Source organism: Pseudopodoces humilis, chromosome 4 (assembly GCF_049639895.1).
Source record: "Pseudopodoces humilis isolate 2021_Gansu_Grassland_sample_001 chromosome 4, ASM4963989v1, whole genome shotgun sequence".
Taxonomy (NCBI): domain Eukaryota; kingdom Metazoa; phylum Chordata; class Aves; order Passeriformes; family Paridae; genus Pseudopodoces; species Pseudopodoces humilis.
In genome coordinates this window covers 8627218-8649940 of record NC_142203.1, presented here as the reverse complement: position 1 = coordinate 8649940, position 22723 = coordinate 8627218, and the positions used below count along the sequence as shown (strand labels likewise).

General features: G+C 47.5%; 1 protein-coding gene across 1 annotated transcript in view; it reads left to right on the top strand.

Moving 5' to 3' along the window:
• LOC106629006 (uncharacterized) overlaps positions 1 to 22723 on the top strand; it is a 79833-nt gene extending 57110 nt beyond the window's left edge. Inside the window, exons 18-23 of the mRNA XM_088054225.1 lie at positions 3107 to 3164; positions 3263 to 3405; positions 15815 to 15939; positions 21841 to 22012; positions 22445 to 22489; positions 22625 to 22723. Coding sequence (XP_087910351.1) covers positions 3107 to 3164; positions 3263 to 3405; positions 15815 to 15939; positions 21841 to 22012; positions 22445 to 22489; positions 22625 to 22723 — 642 coding nt within the window. The remainder of the gene's footprint in view (positions 1 to 3106; positions 3165 to 3262; positions 3406 to 15814; positions 15940 to 21840; positions 22013 to 22444; positions 22490 to 22624) is intronic.

Genomic DNA, 22723 nt, shown 5'->3' with positions numbered 1-22723 from the left:
TAAACCAAGACAGCGGCACTAACAGAGATCCTCCAAAGGCCCCATCAACAAAAGAATTGACACACCCCTAGGGATGCCAATGAAGGAAACCATGTGTCATGTAATCCATGCATAACCAAAGACTCTGTACTCCACCAAGAGTTTCGGATTGTTCCACTCCCTTAGGACATGCAGCAATTTGTTGGATAAAAAGAAGGTTTCACAGCAGAAGAGAGTGGAGGAGGAAAAGAGCTGTGAGGGGAAAGAACAACCATCTCTACAGGGGGAATCATCTCTGCCTGCTCCGGATCAGTCAATGGAACCTGTCTCTCCTCCTCTCCTCAAAGGGATGCCTTTAGGTGACCTTTATACCTCCAACTGCTTTGCAGCAGAGATGGGAAGATTCCACAATGTAAATGTTAGGTAGATGATAGATAGGTAGATAGGTAGATAGGTAGATAGGTAGATAGGTAGGTAGGTAGGTAGGTAGATAGATAGATAGATAGATAGATAGATAGATAGATAGATAGATAGATAGATACATACATACATACATACATACATACATAGATACATAGATACATAGATACATAGATACATAGATACATAGATACATAGATGATAGATCTCAGATACAGAGATCTGATTATTACATGTAAACTGTCTTTACTATTCTTTCTGTCCCAGCACATATCAACACTTGGTAGCAAGTGCCCCCATCAGCAGCAGTGCTGAACTTGCTCTCCTGTTCCTTCAATAAATCACACTCTTGGGGAATCTGGATTGTGTCGGTGCTTTGCTGTCAGACCCAGAGCACTGCTCTGGGAACTGCAGTCTTTGTGCATCTGTGCTCAGACAAGTTCTTCTCTTGCACTCAACCACACTGATGGTGCTGAAGTGGCTGCAATCAGAAATGAAGCCCAGCCCCTCCCAGCCTCTCTGATCTCTCAGGACCAGCTGGAATGCAAGGCCATTGATTTCCTGCTCAATTCCCAAACACAACAGTGATTGATCAACCATGGGCTGCCAAAAGGCATGGGCACTGTTCACCTGAAAGTGATGTGCAAGCCCTGCTGTCTGGCCTGGCACCAGAACAGCTCCTTCTGCCCCAACATCCCCACCCCAAACTATGTGTTCTCCTGCAAAACTATGTGTTTTCCAGAACTGCCATCTTCCAAATTCAAATTCTAACAGAGTCCCTTCCAGTGCTGCAGGTGGGCAGGAAGGGTTGAGCAAAAGCACCTTTAATGGCTGGAGAATGAGAAATTACACAGGGTTCTTCCTACTATCAAACAAAGAGACAAATAAACAAAGCAAAAGATGAGATTGTCACCCACTCCAGGGTCTAATCTTCTTGGCTGCAGGGAGGGGATGTTTGGCAGGAAAGTGACCCAAGTAGTGAGCACTGTCATGTAGGGATTGATGGAAGACTGCTTGAAGCAGACTTGAAGCACCACGGTGCTTCCCAGCACAGGGGGACGCTCAGTGCCCTGCTCCTGCTGCCCCACTCTTGCTAACACATGGTCAGCATGCCCCAGGCCTTCTTGGCCACCTGGGCCCACGCTGGCTCAGGTTCAGCTGCTGTTGAGTGACATCCCTGGGTGCTTTGTCCCAGGCAGATGCTCAGGCCCAAAGTCACATTTCATTTGACTTTAAAGACACCATCCAGAATTGGAGATGCCTTTCCTGTTCTTAGCAACACAAGAGAGCACTCAAGGACTTGCAGCTTTATCCCAGCCTCCAGGCTTCAGGGGAGTTTTCAAAGCTGCAGACTTCAGAAAAAAAAGTCTTAACAGACATATTTAGTCTCTCGTTTTGCCTCATAAGAAGGGTTCAGAACTGTGCAGTTTGTGTCTTTTGCCACACAAGAGAAGAGTGGCCCCACATGGATTCATGGGCAGCAAAATCATCTCTTTGCTGCTTATCAAAAGCCAAAAGAGACGTGGGCTCAGAGCGCCTGTCAGCTCTGCTACTGACTGCTCTGCCTGAAGAGGCAAAACAACAACCTGGCAACAAAGGCACCAAAATCCCTGATTTCAGTCAGAAATTTCCCCAGTGTGTCTCTGAAATACTCCCAGGTAAGCACAACCAAGAAGCTCATGGAGACAAACCACCCCAAAGCGCTTGTGTGGTCAGATCAACATCTTTTGTGCCTGCAGCTACTTGGCCAGTCTGTAGGGCACAGGACTCTCCAGACCACAGTGTCCTCTCCAGAATGTGACATGGCTGAGCAGAGTGTCTTTGAAATGCTCCCTCCTCTGGGCACAGGGAGCCTTCATGCTTCAGGCTGGCCCCTATCAGAATCCCAGCAATTGGGGGCCTAAACATGACAGATCAAATGTCATTTGTCAGCTGTCATTGGCTGGGGTGACTTGCTAGGTGCTGGCAGGACTCCAGCACTCAGCAGCCTCAGCTACCAACGGCAAGTGTTGGCTGCTCAGGAACTTGCAGCTCTGCCTTGCACTAGACAACACCAGCCAGAAGTGGCACTTACAGTCTCCGAATGTTCAGGCTGGGATGTGACCACCGCTGGAGGCTCGTGGTCATTTTGCTCCTCTTTGGCCTCTTCTCCAGGAGCAGAGGGAGCCAGAGAAGAGTCTGCTGTTGGTTCTGGGCTCTGTGGACAGATAGTAGTGTTAGGGACAGGCAGCTACCTATCATTTATAACCTTACCTCTATTCAGCTCTATTTCTACAACCAGCTCGACTAAGGACAAATCATCCACTTTGATAGCATTGGTATCAGTGGTACATCCTTCTTCCCAAGCCTTGCTAACCTCCCCTAGGTCGGAGATCACTCTTGCCTGTCAAGCCTTCCACCTTCAAAAGGCAATTCAGCCAAGAAGTAATTTGCCTTTCCAACACCTGGCCATCACTTAGAGCTTGTTGGCTACTTTCTGTTTCATGGAAATAATCTCCCTTCTTGTTGCTGAGCCTTGGAAGCCATAAAGGCCAAACAGCAAAGAACAGCTTTCCCTAACATCAAGTTTACATTTCCCAGATTTTGCGACAGAAGCAGTGGCTGTGTGGGAGCGGGAGCAGCCAAGGCAGAGCCGGATGTCAGAGCAGAGAGCCTGGGCACGATCCACCATGTTCCACAGGGCTCTAATCCACACTGCGCCCCACAGGGTCCCCAGCACCACTGCCATGCCCGTCAGGGTGACCCAGAGGTCCCAGGACCAACAGGTGAGGGGTGGCTGTCGGGCTCTGGGGGTTGACACCGTGGGGGCTTGGCCGTGGTTTTGGTGTCAGGTGCTGCTGACCCTGCGGGTCCTGCTGTGCAGGGCTGGGGCCCCACTGCTGCTCCAAGGGCCCCTTTGAGGCAGCCGCCCCGCTGGAGGCGATTCACAGGGATGACACCGAGGGGGTGCCAGTGGAAGTCACAGGTTCCCTGATGGAAGTGGCTCTCAAGGATGACATGGAGGAGGTACCAGTGGAAGCTGGAAGTACCTTGTGCTGTGACATTCAGTAAACTCATGCTCTGGGCATGGCTTTTGGTCAAAATGCATGGACTTCTCATTGTTCCATGTTTTTACCAGGGTCATTGAAAATGTAAGGAATAAATTAAGCCCTTGAACAATAATTTTTTTAGTATTAGGAGTAGGCATTACTTTATTCCCGGCTCTGTTGCATAGTGAAGAACTTCAGCCACATGCATGCCACTTTCAAAGCTTTTCCACTTAGTGATGCATTTTTAGCAGACAAAGAAATTACTGTCCATGGCTTCTAAATGGCATCATTCTTCTCATTAATTACTTTTCTATTGTATTGGCTTGGATATTGGTGTCTCCTTTCTCATTTCAACTACCCCACATTTTTTAGTCTGTTTATTAACTTTTTCCCAGACAAGTTGTTTTGAGCTTTGAAGTTGAAATGTCTTTATTAGTGTTTGTCTTCTGCTTACTCCAACATATTCTTGGAGGACTATGAAGTGTACATTCCATGCGTCCAGCCTTTTACGCCTCAGGTTTTGTTCATTGAAGGTTATGAGGGTTAGTTTAGGAAAAACATTTTGGTGATGTAAGAATCCAGCTCTGACAACAGACTGCCAAAAGACTCTTAGCTACCTACTCTCTAAAGCAGAAAATTGCAATGCTTAAGAGCGATACAGTGCTTATGATTAATATACTGCTTATAATTGAACAATTACTTACAAAGTTAATTAAAATAATTAGTCAGGAAAAAAATGTAGGCTAAACAAGCAATGAAAAGCTGCATAAGTAATCCAAGCTTATGTTTTGGTACCTTACATGATTGGTTTCCATGCTTCTCTAAAATGCAGAGATGCTCTTAGAGCATACTCCTTTGTTAAGCTGATGTAAGAGGATGTGAAGTTCAGGTGACTCCCTGTTCCCCTTCATGCCCAGTCCCTGTCCTAAGCTCTGCCAGTACTGATGATTGAAACAGAAATATTAATGGAATTGTGTTGAGGCAGCACTTTGTGCAAATGACAGCAACATGGATGAAGAAGGAACAGCCTCACAAGCAAAATACAGAAGGATTTCTAAAAGACTGTTGAATATTGCTTTCACAGACCTTTGCAAGTGATACTCCTATTTCATGAAAAGTTCAGGCTTCAGGCAAATTTCAGGTGAACAGCTTTTTAGCTTCACTGTCAGTCAATTTTGCTTTCAGAATGAAGCAGTTAGATGGTAGTAGATTGTTTTTGTTAAAAAATATGATTATACCGATAGATATTTTAGTGATTTTTAGGCTCCAATGGAAGGCAGCACATTCTGTACTAAGTGATGAGTTCAAGCCAAGCAACCCAAATTTTGCTACATCTGACTAACCTAGGATAAACTGTTTCCATTTCACATCATGCAAATAATTGCATGGAGAGCTGAGGAAAAGGGAAAGGGTTTTGATGACTGTTACCAACTGAAATTCACATTTTGCAGTTGAAGTTGTTCTTGGAGCTGACTCCATGATGCTCTTCATTAGTACCAAATAAATCCCAGTGTCAGGTCCTGCCCCAACTTTGTGATCTTTCTGTGAACCACTGTTGAGGATTAGGTGTTTTTTTTTTTGTTGTTTTTGTTTGTTTTGTCGTTCTGGCCTGCCCGGGGAATTTTTACCCATTATGTGCTGGGACAACCTAACTACCGGTACTTAGGGGTGATTGACAACAGACAAAGAGTAGCTGGGCCCAGGGGGGGGGGGGGGGGAGGGGGGCAGAAAAGGAGGGTGGGGACAGTTTTTAGCTGGCTTTCTTCGGCTTCGGGGAAGGACGTTCATGAGCTGGGGCGCGGAGCTGCTGCGGTGGAGAGAAGGGATTTTCGCCATCACCCAGACGGAGCAGTTGTGTCTTCTCCTTCTCCCCTCTTGGCTGGTGGCCTCGCACCCCCTGCCCTGCCAGGACGTGTGGCAGCCACCGCCGCAGAGCTGCTGATCCACCTCATCCACCGGCCCAGGATCTCAGCTCGTCCCTGCTGTTTCCAGCCGACTGTTCCTCGGAGCCCTGCAGGAGCACCGGGACCGACTGCCCGAGGGGTTTGTGAAAAACAAAACCTCTCCTCCATCCCATCTCAGCTGAGAGAGCTGTCCCGGGGTCCCTGGTTCTGTGTTCTTGTTATTGCTGTAGTTATTGTTTGTTTGTTTGCCTGGTTATACTAGTAAAGAACTGTTATTCCTATCCCCAGATCTCTGCCTGAAAGCCCCTTGATTTCAAATTTATAATAATTTGGAGGGAGGGGGTCTACATTCTTTCATCCCAAGGGAGGCTCCTGCTCTCCCTAGCAGACACCTGTCTTCTAGAACCAAGACAGATTTTGGCGCCCAACGTGGGGCTCGAGAGGAAAAGGGCATAAAAGGAGTAACAGTTCTTAAATAACCTAACTTTTGTGTGCTGGATTTAGAAACCTTGTTAGGTAGAACCATGTTGTTGAGCTTACCCAGGTTCGTGGGGCATGTGGTCACAGCTATATTTCTCCCATTTGCTGTACCTTACTTAAATATGGGTCCTATAACTAAGGCTACTGTGGCTATTATCCAGCTTGTTTTGTGGGTTGATAAGGTGAGGAATTCATGGATGTTTAACGTCCTCTGGACGGCGGGCTCATGGATTCAGAGCTGTCACACACTAACTGGATGGTTTTTGGGTTACTATAATAATGGTACCTACTGGGAGAAAAAGACAGCTGGGGAAATTTTCTCCCAACCTTTCACCCAGTTCCTTGGGCCTACCCCACCAGTTTTCAAAGGGTTAAAATCTTCTCTGAATGCTAATGACATCTTACAGTAGCTGGCAGTACTGATAGGCCTGTTCTACTTAGCCTTCAGAGACAAAGGGAAAGAGACAGGGAGTGGTGCCCCAGAGCCTGGCACAGCCCCAGAGACAGGGGGTGCTGCCCCAGAGCCTGGCACAGCCCCAGAGACAGGGGGTGCTGCCCCAGAGCCTGGCACAGCCCCAGAGACAGGGAGTGCTGCTCTAGAGCCTGGCACAGCCCCAGAGACAGGGGGTGCTGCTCTAGAGCCTGGCACAGCCCCAGAGACAGGGGGTGCTGCTCTAGAGCCTGCCCCTGCCCCACAGCCCACCTCAGAAATGAACCACCCAGAGTGGGTGGGGGTTCTGGTGAGGGAGATACGTGAGATGAGCCAGAAGATAGAGTGCATTTCCTCAGCTGCTGAGAAACCCTCCCCCTGCCTCGAAGAGGGAGAGTCTGATGGTGCTGCAGTGGAACCCACAGACGTTACAACCATCCAGGTTCCAGCTGAACCACAAGGGCAGTCACAGCCAGCAGCTGTCGCCCCTGTGGAAACCAGGAAGTCTAAGATGAAATCACAGCACCCTGTTGATAAGGATAAGAAAGGAGGGCCCTCACAACCCACAGGGGAGCCAGAAGTTGAAATCATCACTGAGTCTCTGACATATGACAGTCTCCGTAAGTTACAAAAAGACATTGTGAGGCGGGGGCGTGAGCCTTATACAACCTGGTTACTTCGGGTCTGGGACCTTATGGGTACAGGCGTGCAGCTGGATGGTGGTGAGGCAAGGAATGTGGGACCCTTGACCCAGGACTCAGGTGTGAATCAGGTATTCGTCAGGGAGCAAGGGCCCCTTTCCCTCTGGGAGCGGCTTTTGATGAGTGTAAGAGAGAGGTTTGTCCACAGAGAGAGAATGGAAGAGCACTATCATAGAAGGGAATGGAAAACCATTGAGGAAGGGATCCAACAACTGAGAGAAGTGGCAATATTAGAGGTCCTTTTTGGGAGGGGTGGACAGCATGATAATGACCCCGACAAAGTCAGGTGCACTGGGCAGATGTTGTGGAGTCTGGCAAATCTAGGGCCACGTGACTACACCACCTATATTGCACTGATTAACGCTGATAACAGCCGAGAGACGGTGGGTTCTGTTGCCACCAGGCTTAGAAATTACGACAGTATGGTCCATGGCCCGCAGCAGGCTAAGATTTCCGCTGTGATTAAGGAACTCAAAGAGGAGATGAGGGAAATGAGGGAAGAGATGAGGAAGAGCAGTTCCCATATGGCACCAGTGCGGGTCGCAAGCCCAAAACTCCAAGCCCAGCGTCTCCCAGCTAGAGAGAGAGGGTACACCTCACGAACTGAGCTGTGGTTCTTTCTACGTGACCATGGGGAAGACATGGGAAAGTGGGATGGGAAACCCACTTCTGCCCTGGCAGCACGAGTGCGTCAACTCAGGCAGGGAACCAGTAACCAGAAAGGTTCCACTAAAGGGAAGGTAGCCTCAACCTCCCATGACCAAACTGCCAGATATTACAGAAAAGAGGATGATCCCCTTGAAGGAACCTCTAGCATGTATGCCCAGGAAGGAGAGGATGACCAGTGCTAGAGGGGCCCTGCCTCTAGCCAGGAAGAGGCACGGGAAAACCGGGTCTTTTGGACAGTGTGGATCCGATGGCCTGGCACATCAGAGCCACAAAAATACGAAGCTTTAGTTGATACTGGTGCACAGTGTACCCTAATGCCATCAGGACATGTGGGGGCAGAACCTGTTTCCATTGCTGGGGTGACAGGGGGATCGCAGCAGTTGACTCTGTTGGAAGCCGAGGTGAGCCTGACTGGGAAGGAGTGGCAGAAACATCCCATTGTGACTGGCCCAGAGGCCCCGTGTATTCTGGGCATGGACTTCCTTCGAAATGGCTATTACAAAGACCCAAAGGGACTCAGGTGGGCTTTTGGAATAGCTGCTGTGGAGGCAGAGGACATTAAGCAATTGAACACCTTGCCTGGACTATCAGAGAACCCATCCGCAGTAGGACTCCTGAAAGTGGAAGAACAGCGAGTACCAATTGCCACCTCGACAGTGCACCGCCGGCAGTATAGGACAAATCAAGATGCTGTGATCCCCATCCACAAGATGATCCGAGAGCTGGAGAGCCAAGGGGTGGCCAACAAAACCCACTCACCCTTCAACAGCCCCATCTGGCCTGTGCGTAAGTCTGACAGAGAATGGAGATTGACTGTGGACTATCGTGCATTGAATGAAGTGACTCCACCTCTGAGCGCTGCCGTGCCGGACATGCTGGAGCTCCAGTACGAGCTGGAGTCCAAGGCAGCGAAGTGGTATGCCACTATTGACATTGCTAATGCATTTTTCTCCATTCCCCTGGCAGCAGAATGCAGGCCTCAGTTTGCCTTCACGTGGAGGGGAGTGCAGTACACCTGGAACCGACTGCCCCAGGGGTGGAAGCACAGCCCCACCATCTTCCATGGACTGATCCAGGCTGCCCTGGAAAAGGGTGAGGCTCCAGAACATCTGCAGTACATTGATGACATCATTGTGTGGGGGAACACAGCAGTGGAAGTATTTGAGAAAGGGGAAAAGATCATCCAGATTCTGCTAGAAGCCGGCTTTGCCATCAAGAAGAACAAAGTCAAAGGACCTGCTCGAGAGATCCAGTTCCTGGGAGTAAAGTGGCAAGATGGACGGCGTCAGATTCCCGCTGAGGTCGTCAATAAGATCACTGCAATGTCTCCACCCACCAGCAAGAAGGAAACGCAAGCTTTCCTAGGTGCCATAGGTTTTTGGAGGATGCACATTCCTGAGTACAGCCAGATCGTGAGCCCTCTCTACCTGGTTACCCGAAAAAAGAATGATTTCCACTGGGGCCCTGAACAACAACAAGCCTTTGCTCAGATCAAACAGGAGATCGCTCATGCAGTAGCTCTTGGCCCAGTCAGAACAGGACCAGACGTGAAGAATGTGCTCTACTCTGCAGCTGGGAACAATGGCTTGTCCTGGAGCCTTTGGCAGAAAGTGCCTGGGGAGACTCGAGGCCGACCACTGGGATTCTGGAGCCGAAGCTACAGAGGGTCCGAAGCCAACTACACTCCCACAGAGAAGGAATTCTTAGCTGCCTATGAAGGAGTTCAAGCCACCTCAGAAGTGATTGGCACAGAAGCACAACTCCTCCTGGCACCCCGACTGCCAATGCTGGGGTGGATGTTTAAAGGAAAGGTTCCTGCTACCCACCACGCCACTGATGCTACGTGGAGCAAGTGGATCGCCCTCATCATGCAGCGCGCCCGTATTGGAAACCCAAATCGCCCTGGGATTTTGGAGATAATTACAAACTGGCCAGAAGGTGAAAACTTTGGTCTCACAGATGAAGAGGAGCAGGAACAAGTGACACAGGCTGAAGAAGCTCCACCGTACAACCAACTGCCAGCAGAAGAAACACGCTACGCTCTGTTCACTGATGGTTCCTGTCGCATCGTAGGGATGAACCGGAAGTGGAAAGCAGCCGTATGGAGCCCCACACGACAGGTCGCAGAGGCCACTGAAGGAGAAGGTGGATCAAGCCAACTTGCTGAACTCAAAGCTGTTCAACTGGCCCTGGACATTGCTGAAAGAGAGAAGTGGCCAAAGCTCTACCTCTACACTGATTCATGGATGGTGGCCAATGCTCTGTGGGGATGGCTGCAAAGGTGGAAAAGGGCCAACTGGCAACGCAGAGGAAAGCCAATCTGGGCTGCTGATGAGTGGAAAGACATCGCTACCAGGGTAGAGAAACTGTCTGTGAGGGTCCGTCATGTAGATGCCCATGTCCCCAAGAGTAGGGCCAATGAAGAGCACCAAAACAATGAGCAGGTGGATCAGGCTGCAAAGATAGAGGTGTCAAAGACAGACTTAGATTGGCAACACAAGGGAGAGTTGTTCCTAGCTCGATGGGCTCATGATGCCTCAGGCCATCAGGGTAGAGATGCCACCTATAAGTGGGCACGAGACCGAGGGGTGGATTTAACCATGGACAGTATTTCCCAGGTTATCCATGACTGTGAGACGTGTGCCACGATCAAGCAGGCCAAGCGGTTGAAGCCGCTATGGTATGGTGGGCGTTGGTCCAAATATAGGTATGGGGAAGCCTGGCAGATTGACTACATCACACTGCCCCAAACCCACCAAGGCAAGCGGTACGTGCTCACAATGGTAGAAGCCACCACTGGATGGTTGGAAACCTACCCTGTGCCTCATGCCACTGCCCGGAACACCATCCTGGGACTTGAAAAGCAGGTCCTTTGGAGGCATGGTACCCCTGAGAGGATCGAGTCAGACAATGGGACTCATTTCAAGAATAACCTTATAAACAGCTGGGCTAGGGAACATGGCATTGAGTGGGTGTACCATATCCCCTACCATGCACCTGCTGCAGGGAAAGTTGAACGGTGCAATGGCTTGCTTAAAACCAGCTTGAAGGCACTGGGTGGGGGAACTTTCAAGAACTGGGAGATTAATTTAGCAAAAGCCACATGGTTGGTGAACACCCGAGGTTCCACTAACCGAGCAGGCCCTGCCCAGTCTGAGCCCTTTAGAACGACAGATGGAGATAAAGTTCCAGTGGTACATATGAGAGGTATGCTGGGAAAAACTGTTTGGGTTAATTTTGCCTCCAGCAAAGACAGTCCAATCCGTGGGGTTGTCTTTGCTCAGGGACCGGGTTGCACTTGGTGGGTGATGCAAAAAGATGGAGAGACCCGGTGCATACCCCAAGGGGACCTGGTTTTAGGGTGAACTACCCATGACACTGTGCTTGTATCTGTATCTGCATGTACATATGTATTTAGTTAAAGTAGTGTGTGTTTATTTAATGTAACATTTTGGTATGGGAAAAAATTCGGGGTGGATAGTGTTGAGGGTTAGGTGTCTTTTTTTTTTGTTTTTGTTTGTTTTGTCGTTCTGGCCTGCCCGGGGAATTTTTACCCATTATGTGCTGGGGCAACCTAACTACCGGTACTTAGGGGTGATTGACAACGGACAAAGAGTAGCCGGGCCGGGGGGGGGGGGGGGGAAGGGGGCAGAAAAGGAGGGTGGGGACAGTTTTTAGCTGGCTTTTCTTCGGCTTCGGGGAAGGACGTTCGTGTGCTGGGGCGCGGAGCTGCTGCGGTGGAGAGAAGGGATTTTCGCCATCACCCAGACGGAGCAGTTGTTTCTTCTCCTTCTCCCCTCTTTGTTGGTGGCCTCGCACCCCCTGCCCTGCCGGGACGTGTGGCAGCCACCGCCGCAGAGCTGCTGATCCACCTCATCCACCGGCCCAGGATCTCAGCTCGTCCCTGCTGTTTCCAGCAGTTCCTCGGAGCCCTGCAGGAGCACCGGGACCGACTGCCCGAGGGGTTTGTGAAAAACAAAACCTCTCCTCCATCCCATCTCAGCTGAGAGAGCTGTCCCGGGGTCCCTGGTTCTGTGTTCTTGTTATTGCTGTAGTTATTGTTTGTTTGTTTGCCTGGTTATACTAGTAAAGAACTGTTATTCCTATCCCCAGATCTCTGCCTGAAAGCCCCTTGATTTCAAATTTATAATAATTCGGAGGGAGGGGGTCTACATTCTTTCATCCCAAGGGAGGCTCCTGCTCTCCCTAGCAGACACCTGTCTTCTAGAACCAAGACAACCACTCTTGCCAGGTTTGTTAGCTGAGCGCTGGCCAGTTCAATTGCACTCAGGCACTTGATTTCAAGGGAAGCAGGTGCCCATAAATTCCAGCAACTGGGAAAGGATGACTTAGTACTTGAATGCTTGGCTGCGTTAGAGGCTAAGTGACAGTTGCTCTCTCAGGGCAGTTTTGTAGCCGGCTGCTTTCAGAGGGAGAATTGTGTCAAAGCAGCCCTTTGTAGTTGATGGGAGACCAAACCTTCCCAAATTCAGCTCTTGCTTAAAATTAAGGGCCTGCTTATTCAGCAGGAATGGAGTGTAGGCTGAACTTTTTACAGAAGATTTCTTTGTCCTTTTAGCCAAATACCAGGGAGGAGTCACACATTGGAAGTGCGCAGGTTGTCAAATTGTCTAACCCACTTGGAGGTATGGTTGCTTTTCATATTTTGCTCAATGTCTGTAAGACTTGAAACTTGGTAATTCATTTTTGCAGCACATTCTTGAGACAAGGGGGTGTGTTCAGAGATCTTAACTGCAGGTGCTTTGCTCTTAGGTCAGCTTTGCAATCTCTTGTCACAGCATTCAGCCATTGGCCTGTTTTCCCCTGAGGAAGCCTGCTCGTTCTTCCTTGTTCCCATACTGCTTGACGGGTTGGAATTTTGAGCATTGAAGTCAAGGGTTGCACCACTGCAAGCACACTGGGCTAAACCATTCACCTTAAGTGGAAATTGAAAGAAAATGACTTTGAGGAAGTTGCATAGAGAATTTCATCAGGTCAATTTGCAAAACTTTGCTTGATTTCATTTTTTGTCTTGGTCATTAGTAAGTGTCTGTTGCCACAATACCCTCTTGGATTCTTTTCAAGGCATGTGAAAGGAAAGTCATGATGTCATCTTCCCCATGGATTTTGTCATTTCCCACAAAAAACACCCCAATGTACTTAGGTGGTGTCATTTGTTGTTTATCTGTTGTGTGTGTTGTTTCCCCAAGGAGCCTGGCTCCAGGCACACACAAGGTGGACATTGCCATTGCAGGCACTCAGTGGTGCTGCCTGCAGCAGTGAGCTGAGCCAGGTACAGCCAGCTGTCATGAGAAAAAGGAGCCCTCACCTGACTGTGGCTGCAGTCCCCTGCCTGCAGGGACATGTTTGCAACTGAAAGGGCTGCTCTTGCCCTGCTTCATCTCAGCGTAGAGCATTTTATGGCAGCATCATCCTGGCTTTTTGGAGAGACAAAATTCACCTTGCCAGTTTCTCATTGGGGACGTTCTGTTTCACATGTGAATGATGATTTGTGTGATTCTTGGTGGTGCTTTACATAGATCCTAAGGGCATATGTAACATTTAGTGACTGGGGTCTGAGGACTGGCAGTGGTGAGACAATTATGGAACTTGGGGACACTTTTGCTTTGGGCTGGCACTGAGAAACACAGGTGAGACAGATCTGGTTGCTGGTAGGCTACAGGGTGCCTCTGCAGCATGCTCCATGCAGTATCAGTTAGGGACTGGGATTTGTCACAGAATCAGAGAATGGCCTCAGTTGGAAGGGATCCACATGGATATTTAAGTCCAGCTCTGTCCCCAAGAATTCCATCATCCTTTGAAATCAAGTTTCTTGACTTCTCCCTACCTCCCATTTCACACTTCTCTTTTCCTTTCCTCTGGAAAAACAAGCAGATGTCAAAAGAGCTGAACTGAGCGCTTCATGTCCTGAACCGAAGGAAAAAAAAGGAAAGCCCATGAAGCCTGCAGACAGTGAACCAAATCCTTGCACTGCTGTTTATCACTGACCCTACAAGGACAGGGTGATTCACTTACTTGCTCTGAGGGCCTACAGGAAGCCAGAGTTACTTGCTCGCTTGCAGAGAGATGGAATCAAGCAAAAGGACAAGGGTACCCTTGGAAAGATCCTCCATCAGGTGAGATTGTGGAGTTTGTGCCAGCAATTTTTCCACAGTACTACTCTCTTCTTCCTCATTTTCACATGTTTCTATCACCCCTCTTTCAATTAGAAATTAGAAACTAAGCAGTGGCTTATAGAATGCTCCATACCCATAAGTTAAGTTTGTCCATCAACATAGTCCAGATGCCTCAAGCTGCAAGTCCATGTGAGGAAAAGGAAAGAAAACTTCAAAACTTTTGGAGCCTTGGTGTTTTGCTAGAATAGCTGGCAATGAGTAACACTTTGTAGTGTTGTTGCTGCTCATGCCTCTTTTAATCCTCTCTCTTTTCCTAGCACTGTTGAACTGCTTCATGCAGTAACTTCACAGGGGTTCCTTGATTTTGTGAAGCGGTTTGTAGTGGTACCTAAAATTTCCTAGGATAAGTCTGAGAGGAGAGAAGTTTGGAAAGTGCACAGGGCAGCATTTTCTTTTAACAGAGTTGATGACCTCTCAATGGTACTTGGCTTCTGCTGGGATCTGTGAGGATTGCCTTCCAGGAAAAGATGTTCCAGGCAAAAGCTCCATGATAAAGGGGGTAGCCCAAATTTGAGCATAGGGTTTCTTTCCTGTCATGTAGATTGAGTCTTCATCTTGCTTGGAACAATGTTATTCAGTGGCTTCTCCTGTGCTCCTTTATCTTCCACTGGTATTTCTTTAGGATAGCCAGTTAGAAGATGCACACCCATGGAAAGATGCAGTGGTTCTTTCCTGCCATTTTAAATATTCCCTCTTCCCCATGGCTATATGTCAAGTAGGAATATTTCTTTTTTAGGTAGGAAAAAAGTGTTTGGAACATAGTCAAGGCAGGAAAATTCAGCATGGACACAGTTTCAGTTGATCCCACTGGGACTTTTCAAGAATTTGATTGAAGAATTTCATTCCTTGACATTCTGAAGTTTGTTACTGTGGTTGCTCAGGGCAGTGGCTGGGATTTTGCCTGCTGAAGACACAAATTGACAATTGCATGAGAGCCATGTTCTACCATCCCAACTGAGGAAGCCCATTTAGATTTCAAATAGATTAGAAGAATTTCAAAGCTCAGCTCCTTAGAAGGTAGAGGGTGAAAACATTTTCTCCTGTTGCACTGCAATGTTTAAGATTGCTTTGGAGGTAATGTCCTGTAGGAGGTGTGAACTGCCTCAAGGTACTGGTTTGCATTCTGAAAGGGCTGTGTGAGCACTGCAGGGTCAAATGCCTTGCTCAGGCTTTTCCAGATAGCAGAGCAAGTGGGAGTTTCTTTTGTATAAATGTAAAATGGGCAGCCTGAGCTGGCTGAGATGTAGTACACACACTCCTGCTTCCCTTCAAGCACAACCTTAGTTCTGATTTTAAGAGAGGAATTCCTAATTCAAAGTAGCTTTGTTACTTTTACATTTTTTTTCAGTTGTTGACAGACAGACATCATCACTGACCCGAATCAGCAATATTTAGCATGTTTTCAAGGAGAAAAAAAGGGTAAATTTTTAGAGACAGTGGTGATGTGTTGATCAGTCATTCAGTGTGTTGTAGGGGTCAAACTCTCCTATGGGCTTTTCTGTGGAACTCTGAGCAGGTGTGAAGTGGTGAAGCTTAAACCATCACCTTTGATATTAGTGATCTTGAGGTTTTACTACTGCATTTGACCTTTTTGAGGAGACTTGGTAGTTGTCTTCAGGAAGATATGAAGCTCATTGGTTTTCAAAGGAATACAGCAAGGCATGTGCCTGGCCTTCTCATGGCAGCACTTTGCTGGAATGAACCCTGGCTCTGCCACATGAAGAGGGACTCTGCACCTGACCACAGTTCTATCTTGTAGCACTACATGTTGGTTTCCAAGGAACACTTGCTAGATATGAATAGAGTTACCTGGTTGTTTCCATTTGGTGAAAATTTAATATAGCTCAAAGCTCATGCAATAAAGGAATGCTTCATCTCCCTACCAAAAGACGTTGTTTAGTTCAAAGTGGGTGTTCACAAACCATTGTTGAGGACCAATCCTATTGCTTTAGTTTACATACAGCACCCATCATGAATGGTTGTTTTCTTAAATGTCTGCCTGTAGGTAGCCAACCTGAATCTAAAGGATAATTCCTACAGTCTGAAGGAATATCTGTTTCAAAGCATTCAGAACAACTGGCCTGGCTATACTGATGTAGACAGAGAGAATTTGAAGTTGATACTTTCCAGGTAAGTTCAGTCTTTAGGGGAAGGAGAAGAGACTTTTCAGAAGAAGGCCCTAGGAAATGAAGCCTAGATTCTTAGAGTACGCTGAGGTAGCAGGGACCCATTGGGATCCATCTGGGTCAACTCCTGGCCCTGCACAGGACACTGCAAGAATCACACCATATGCCCAAGAGTGTTGTTGAAACACTTCTTGAAGCCTTGCTGCACTGACCAGTGCCCTGGGGAGCCTATTCCAGGGCTCAAGCACCCTTTGGGGCAAGAATGGTTTGCTGATATCCAGCCTAAAGCTGCCTCAACTCATCTTCATGCTATTTTCTTGAGTAATGACACTGAAGGTCAGATTTACCAGCAAGGAAAGAATTATGGCTGTTGACCATTTAGAGCTTGTAACCTGAACTCTTGCACCATCCTTCCAGACAAACAGCTCCATCTCAGAACACAAGCAGCACCAGGCAAGAGCCATCTCTGGAAGCTTCTAAGAGAGATGCTTCAGCAAGGCCTGCTCAGGTAGTTTGTGCATTTTTAGCATTCTGGAGTGTGTATGAAGTTGTAACACACTTGCTAAATAGCTTTCACACACTTGCTGCTGGTGTAAAAGCTGTGGTGGGAATGTGCAGGACCAGGCCAAAGCACGTTAGTCAGTAATTCTGACTGCTGGCGCAGGAAGGTTGTGATCAGAAGAGAGGCTCCTGCAGGGCTCAAGCAGCAGCGTCCTGAGCCAACTTGCTGCTCTGCCTGGAGCCTTGAGCTCAGTCTCCACCCTCAACTCATTCCCTGCAGAAGGGCTCAAAGGATTAGCTGTGCATGTGTGACAGAAGCCCATGAAAAATCTACTGTACATGAGAGGCTGCACCATGGTGGAGCAGACGGGGCCCTCTCACTCCCTTTCCTCTCACTCTCTTTCCCCCCCTCCCCCCCCCCCCTCTCTTTCTCTCATTGTTGACTCCAGCTCCAGACTATGCACATGTCAGGATGAATGCAGGCTCTCCAGACCATTGAGGTTCTCTCTTGTGTCACTCTCTTCTCTGCCTTCATTTATCTCCTGTCTCACTCTGCCTGGGCACAGCATGGCTGTCCTCTTCTACTCCATCCTCAGCCCTGAAGTTTGCAGTGGGAGTGGGGAGCTTGTGGCCGAGTGCCATGGCTTTGGAGCCAGCACCTTTGAGAAGGTCCTTAGGAGGTGCTGAGAGATGATTGAAGGGCACTGTGGAAAAGTGAGGGCTCCTTAGTCACCACTTGTGAAACTCTCTTATAAAAATTTCAAGATTCCCAGCTATGAGCTTTTGAGTGTAAAGTGTGGGGTGGCTGCTGGAGTGAAAGTCACTCTTGTTGAAAGCACAGGAATTCCTTACATGTGACTGAGGTTTTTGTTCAGCCTGATGAGAATTCACAACCAACCATCCCACCTTGTACTGATGGCTTGTGGCAGTGAAGATTAATCCCGTCTTTACCACATAAAACCTGAAGCCAGTCAGATGCCTCTTTAGTAAATCATGTGGGTGTGTGACAGCAAAAGCTGAGTCTCTTCCTGGTGCGTACTAGTGGAAATTGAGACCTAGACAAAACAGACCAGACCTCTCCCTCTTTTGGGGAACCCTTTGATAGAGCGGCTGAAGGGAATGTCTTTCTCCCACAACTTGGAGAAGCACTTGCTAAGTCTTAAGATGTGAAACTAGAAATGAGATAGAGAATGTATTTACCTGCAGTACTTCTTAGTTTCAATGCTCTTTTCACTTAAGATGTGTTTTCAAGCACTGCCAGTTCAGAAATGCTGCTTTTTCAGAATGGGAGAGAAACCTGATCTACTACTAGATCCATAGATATATGGACATAGATGAATGAGTTCTTTTCTTATTGTTGCAGAAACGGCCTCTGGCTTCTGACTTTAGCGGTCCTGTGATGAGCAAGAAGCGGAGAATTGCTTACCAGCTCAGTTACAACCAGCCAGCAGCTGATGGCCACTTCTCTTCCTCGCTGCTGCCTTCCACATCCACTTCCACTTTGAACATGTCTCCAAGTGTTGGCTCCGTTTCCCCCTGCACCTCTGAGGTGCAAGAAAATGACAAATTTCAGAGTTCTAGCACCCCAGAGCCTTCTGGGCTGCAGAAGGAGATCCCCAATTCTAATGGAAAGGAAAACCAACTGGGGAGGCTGAAGCAGTTCTGTCCCTCGGAATTCGATGAAGGTATTAATGTGCTGCCTTTCCTAAGTCCAGCGTGGATAACCGTGGTGTAAAGATTTGGTTACTAAGAGAAGCTTCTCCCCAAATTAAGGTGTAAGTGCAGCCCTTTTCCAGTGTCAATAGTAAAAATGTTATTTAACAGTAAATGCAAACTAGGGAGATAAAAAGAAATTAGGGAAGAGAGGCAGGGTGGGGGGAAGAGAGAGACATTAAGTAGGAAGATATCACTACCACCTAGATTCTGTGTTGTCCAGTTGGTCCTTCTTCACTCTGGTCTTCTTTGTGGTGGGGGTTCCCATGTTGCTCTGGAAATACCACCTTTATACTGGATCCACAGGGTGCTCACAGATGTTCCCACACCTTGGGCTCAAAGTGATGGAAGCATTCATTCTCCTACCCACAGTCTCTCCAGTGGAATGTTTGTCTGGTGTCCTAATTGCAAACCTTCAGCACTGTTAGGCCAAGGCTTGGTGCTTTCCTTCATGCCATCTGTGCTTCTCTCAAATTCCTCTTCTGCTGCATTATCTCTTATGGGAACATCCTTCTTGGACAGTGTTCTCAAGTAGATAATTGTGTTCTTGCATCTTGTGAAAAGGCAGCTTTGAAGGCTGCACACATGGAGGCACTGCTCTACATTTCTGCTCTACCATTATTCCTTGCTTTATGGTCATGAAAAACCAAGACTGTTTTTTCTGCCATTGCATTCCATTGTAACTCTTGATTCAAAAGACAGTAACAGCAAAGGCCAGAAATCTGTGCTGCTGCAACCTTATCTAAAACTATCTTAATTTTTAGAAATTCTCCCTCAGTAGTGCAAAACCAATCAAGACAAACAAAAAAATATCAAATAGATTGCTGTTGGGAGAATGTGGTTAAAAGGAAGAGCCAGGTACTAGAAAGTCACAGGGAATGGATTTTTTTTCTTTCCATTTCATTTCTAGTAAACATACAGTTGACTCAGACAGTTGACTGAGCCACCACTTTTTCCATCAGCAGCTTTTCAAGTCTGTATGCTGGATATAGAAACCTATCACCCATTTACTGCAGACCAGTTTACTGAAACATGTAAGCATCTCAATGATTTCATCGTTGTTTGTTGAACTCAGCCTTTTCATGGAAACTCCATGGAAGCTACAAAACCTGGCCTGTGGTTTGCTGGAGTTGTAGTTTGAAGTGGCCTGGGAGCTCCTCTCCATCCTAGCCGCATAATTTCTTTCTTCAAAAGCTCTAGAAGTGGTACAGACTGAAAACAGCATTGAAAAGCTAAACAGAAAATCCACAAGGAGCACTTGATTTGTCATCAGAGGGACACACCCAGTAGGGCAGAGTTCAGTTGCTTTGTTAAATCTATATGTTGTCCCTTTTGGAGCTTGCAAATGACAAGGTTTTTTTAGCCTGGAGGCATGTCTAGAGTGTGCACTCTTGCAAGTGGTGCTGTGCTTGTAGAGACAGGTGCCTTGGGATGTTCTTTGCACATTTCTTCTGCACATATACATGGTAGCTGCAAACCTTGGGATGTCTTTGGAAAGATTCCTGCTTGTGTCTCTAAAGATGTGAGCATTGTTCTTCAGAAGCCACTTAGAAAATTCTGCCCAGCTGCTGTTGGAAAAATCTGTACTGTGTTTCAAGTTGGGGCTTAGGCTGAAGCTTTTGTGTGGACTGAGCCATGAGAGCAAATGCACTTTTGGAAATGAAATGCCCACCCCAAAGCTTACCAGTTGTATTGAACATACTGTGACTATTGCTATTTCTGTCCAGTTTTATTACCCCTTTGACACTTCTGTTTATACTTCTGCTACACCATGTAGTAACGCAGAACCTGTAGAACAAAGTGGCCATCCTCTTTCTAAACCCTGGGACTGGCTACTGTGCAGAAGGTCACATGTGCCCTCCTATGATGAAATTTTGTAGCTTTTTTGGAGTCATTTGCTCTGAGAAGGAAGCTCTAAAAGGAGTTGTTCAAGCCCATACAGTGGGTGTTTTTTGGATATTGAAAGATCTTATAATCAAGATGCTACTTTTCTGCAGGAGAAAGAGAAGATACTTCCATTGCCTCTACATGCTCTGCAACAGCCAACCAACCAGACTACTTGAGGTGAGTAGAATTGCCATTAACTCTTGCCACTCTCAGTGGGGTGCAGTGCCAAGCTGTTTCCTGTGTGGAAAGGAGAAGTTGGAGAAGGTTTTGCTGGGCCTCCAAGGCTCCGAGCTGAGATGAGCACTGAGGTGGGTTAGGCCTGGAAAGGCCCTTCCTTGCTGCAGTGCAGGTGCCCAGGGCCAGCTGCAGCAGTGGTGCTGCATCCCGTCATGGGATTTGCAGTGCAGGAGGGGAGGGGGAAGTGTGTGTGTGTGTGTGTGTGGTATAAAGCAGTGGGAATTGCTCTCAGCTTCTGTCAGAGCTGTGATGTTGGCAAGGGCAGTCAGGCCTCCTGCAGCCCTTGGGCTCTGGGGCAGCTGCGGCCTTTGGAGCAGGCGCGGCAGGGCCCTGGCTCATATTGGATACAGCCAGGGATGTTCCGTGGGGAGGCTGAGGGCAAGGCGGGCCCTGCAGGGGAGCAGCTGAGGGAGGCCTGTGGTAGGGCTCTTGCTAGGGGATGTCCCTGGGCAAAAGCCACTAGTCCAGGCTATTGCTTCTCCGCTACCTCCCAAAATGTTGAAAGGCCTCTGCAGTTTTCTTTTCAAAACCATGCAGCACACCAGTCAGGTGCAGCTGGCCTGGGGTGCATCATTGGCACAAGTTGTCTGTCTTGGTACTGAATTTCAAGTTGTTAAAGATTTCCTGCTTGTAAATATTAATCTCAGATGCTTCGAAGGATTCATTCCCATGTGGAAAGAGTTCTTGTCATCCAAAAAGAAGCCGGTCTTCAGGCCCAGTGGAGCAGAAGCACTGGTGTGGCATTGTTGAAGTGATATCTATTATTCTCATTGCCACTTCATCTTGGATTTGTTCCATGAGTTTGATAGAACTGCACTTGTGTTGATTTGAGAGGGAAGGGAATGAAGAAGGCTTTAGTCCCATCAGTGGCTTCAAGCATTAATGAGTTTTGCCCTCCTTAAGAGCTGATGTGGTTTCGAGTTTACTTGTGGTTTCAGACCGGTCTGCAGTTTGTTCTTGCGCCTCTGATACAAGTGCCTCAATTCAATGTACAGTGATGTAACTGCTGCTCACTAGAAAAATGAAATTTTATCCTTAACTCTGCTTTGCTGTTAGACAGACAGAAATGGAGCTCAAAAGTTCAACTCTGCACCCAGCTCAATAGGAATGCAGTCCCTGCCAAAATAGTATTGCAGATGGATTTTCAAAAAGAAATGTAAATGAAAAGGTTTTCCTACCCAGAAAGAAGATAAAATTAGGCAATGTTTCTTCTCTCCCTGAAGATGCTGTGTTTGTTAGTCCTTTGACATTGGAAATCAGTGCTGATATTTCTTAAATGTGATCCACTTGCTGATGAAGAAAACCTCTACAATGTAAAACAGTAGTTACTAGGTGTCACAGAAATGTGGCAGATTTTTAGCGCTACCTGACTTCATTCTCTTGAAGCATATCAGGTTGTATGTAGAAACATTGAGTCCCAGAGTGACTGACTAAGAGTTTGGGGGTCTGTATTTGACATTCACCACGTGCTTGGTGTAACAGTACACATGTGCTTTATGGAATAGAAACATATCAGAATGTTCTCTTAGAGTACACTCCGAGAAAAATGGTCTGATTTTTCCATTAGAAAATACGTAGCCATAGTCTCCTTGGACCAATGCCAGCGCTACAAGGATGACTTCAATGCAGAGTATGAGGAATACCGAAATTTATATACTCGGATTGACGAGATCAGAGAGCACTTCACACAGCTTCAGGAGCAATGGAAGTCTGTGACCGCAGGCTCTGAAGCCCATCAGGTAGAGAAGGATAAAGCCATGAAGACTGTTCTTCATCAGAGCAGTCTTTTGGATTCCCTGGAGCTGCTCAGTGAGATGCAGGCAAACTGGAATTGGCATATATACTCAGACACTGCTTGGGCTGGGTCAGATTTTTGGCAAGACCCTGCCCAGAAAACCCTGTTTGAGCTGTCTGAGAACAATCCGTAGGGTGAGAGGTGTCCCAAGCAGAGTCTTAGAGCATGTGCTCCTTCTAGTGCCTGTTGAGAGGCTTAATTGCAGATCTTGGGTGATACTGGGAGTTGGGGATTTGTTTCTGCAAACCTCCCAGAAGAGTGGTGGCTCACAGAGAAGAAAATCTCGGGAGTCAAACGGAGTGCATTTGTAGTGTTTTAGCAAAGTTTGCATTTTATGGTGGTAGTGAAACTTTCTTTGTGTGTTTTTTTCTTGAAGATGCTGCTTCATCGAATCCTAGCAGATTATCAGCAGATACAACAGGTATGTCTGACACCAGATCTGCAGGGCGTGGTTACTGCTGAGTCTGGCTCAAGGCTTTTTTAAAGCAAAGCATGTCTTGTAAACTCTGCAGAAGTCTTTGAAGACCCTAATTTTCTTTTGATTTCTCCTTCATAGGGTAGCCCCAGCTGCTTTGGAATGAAGAACAGGTGCCTGTACCTCCACAGCAAGCTGTCACATATTCAGAGCCTCATATCTGAATTTGACAAGCAGTAA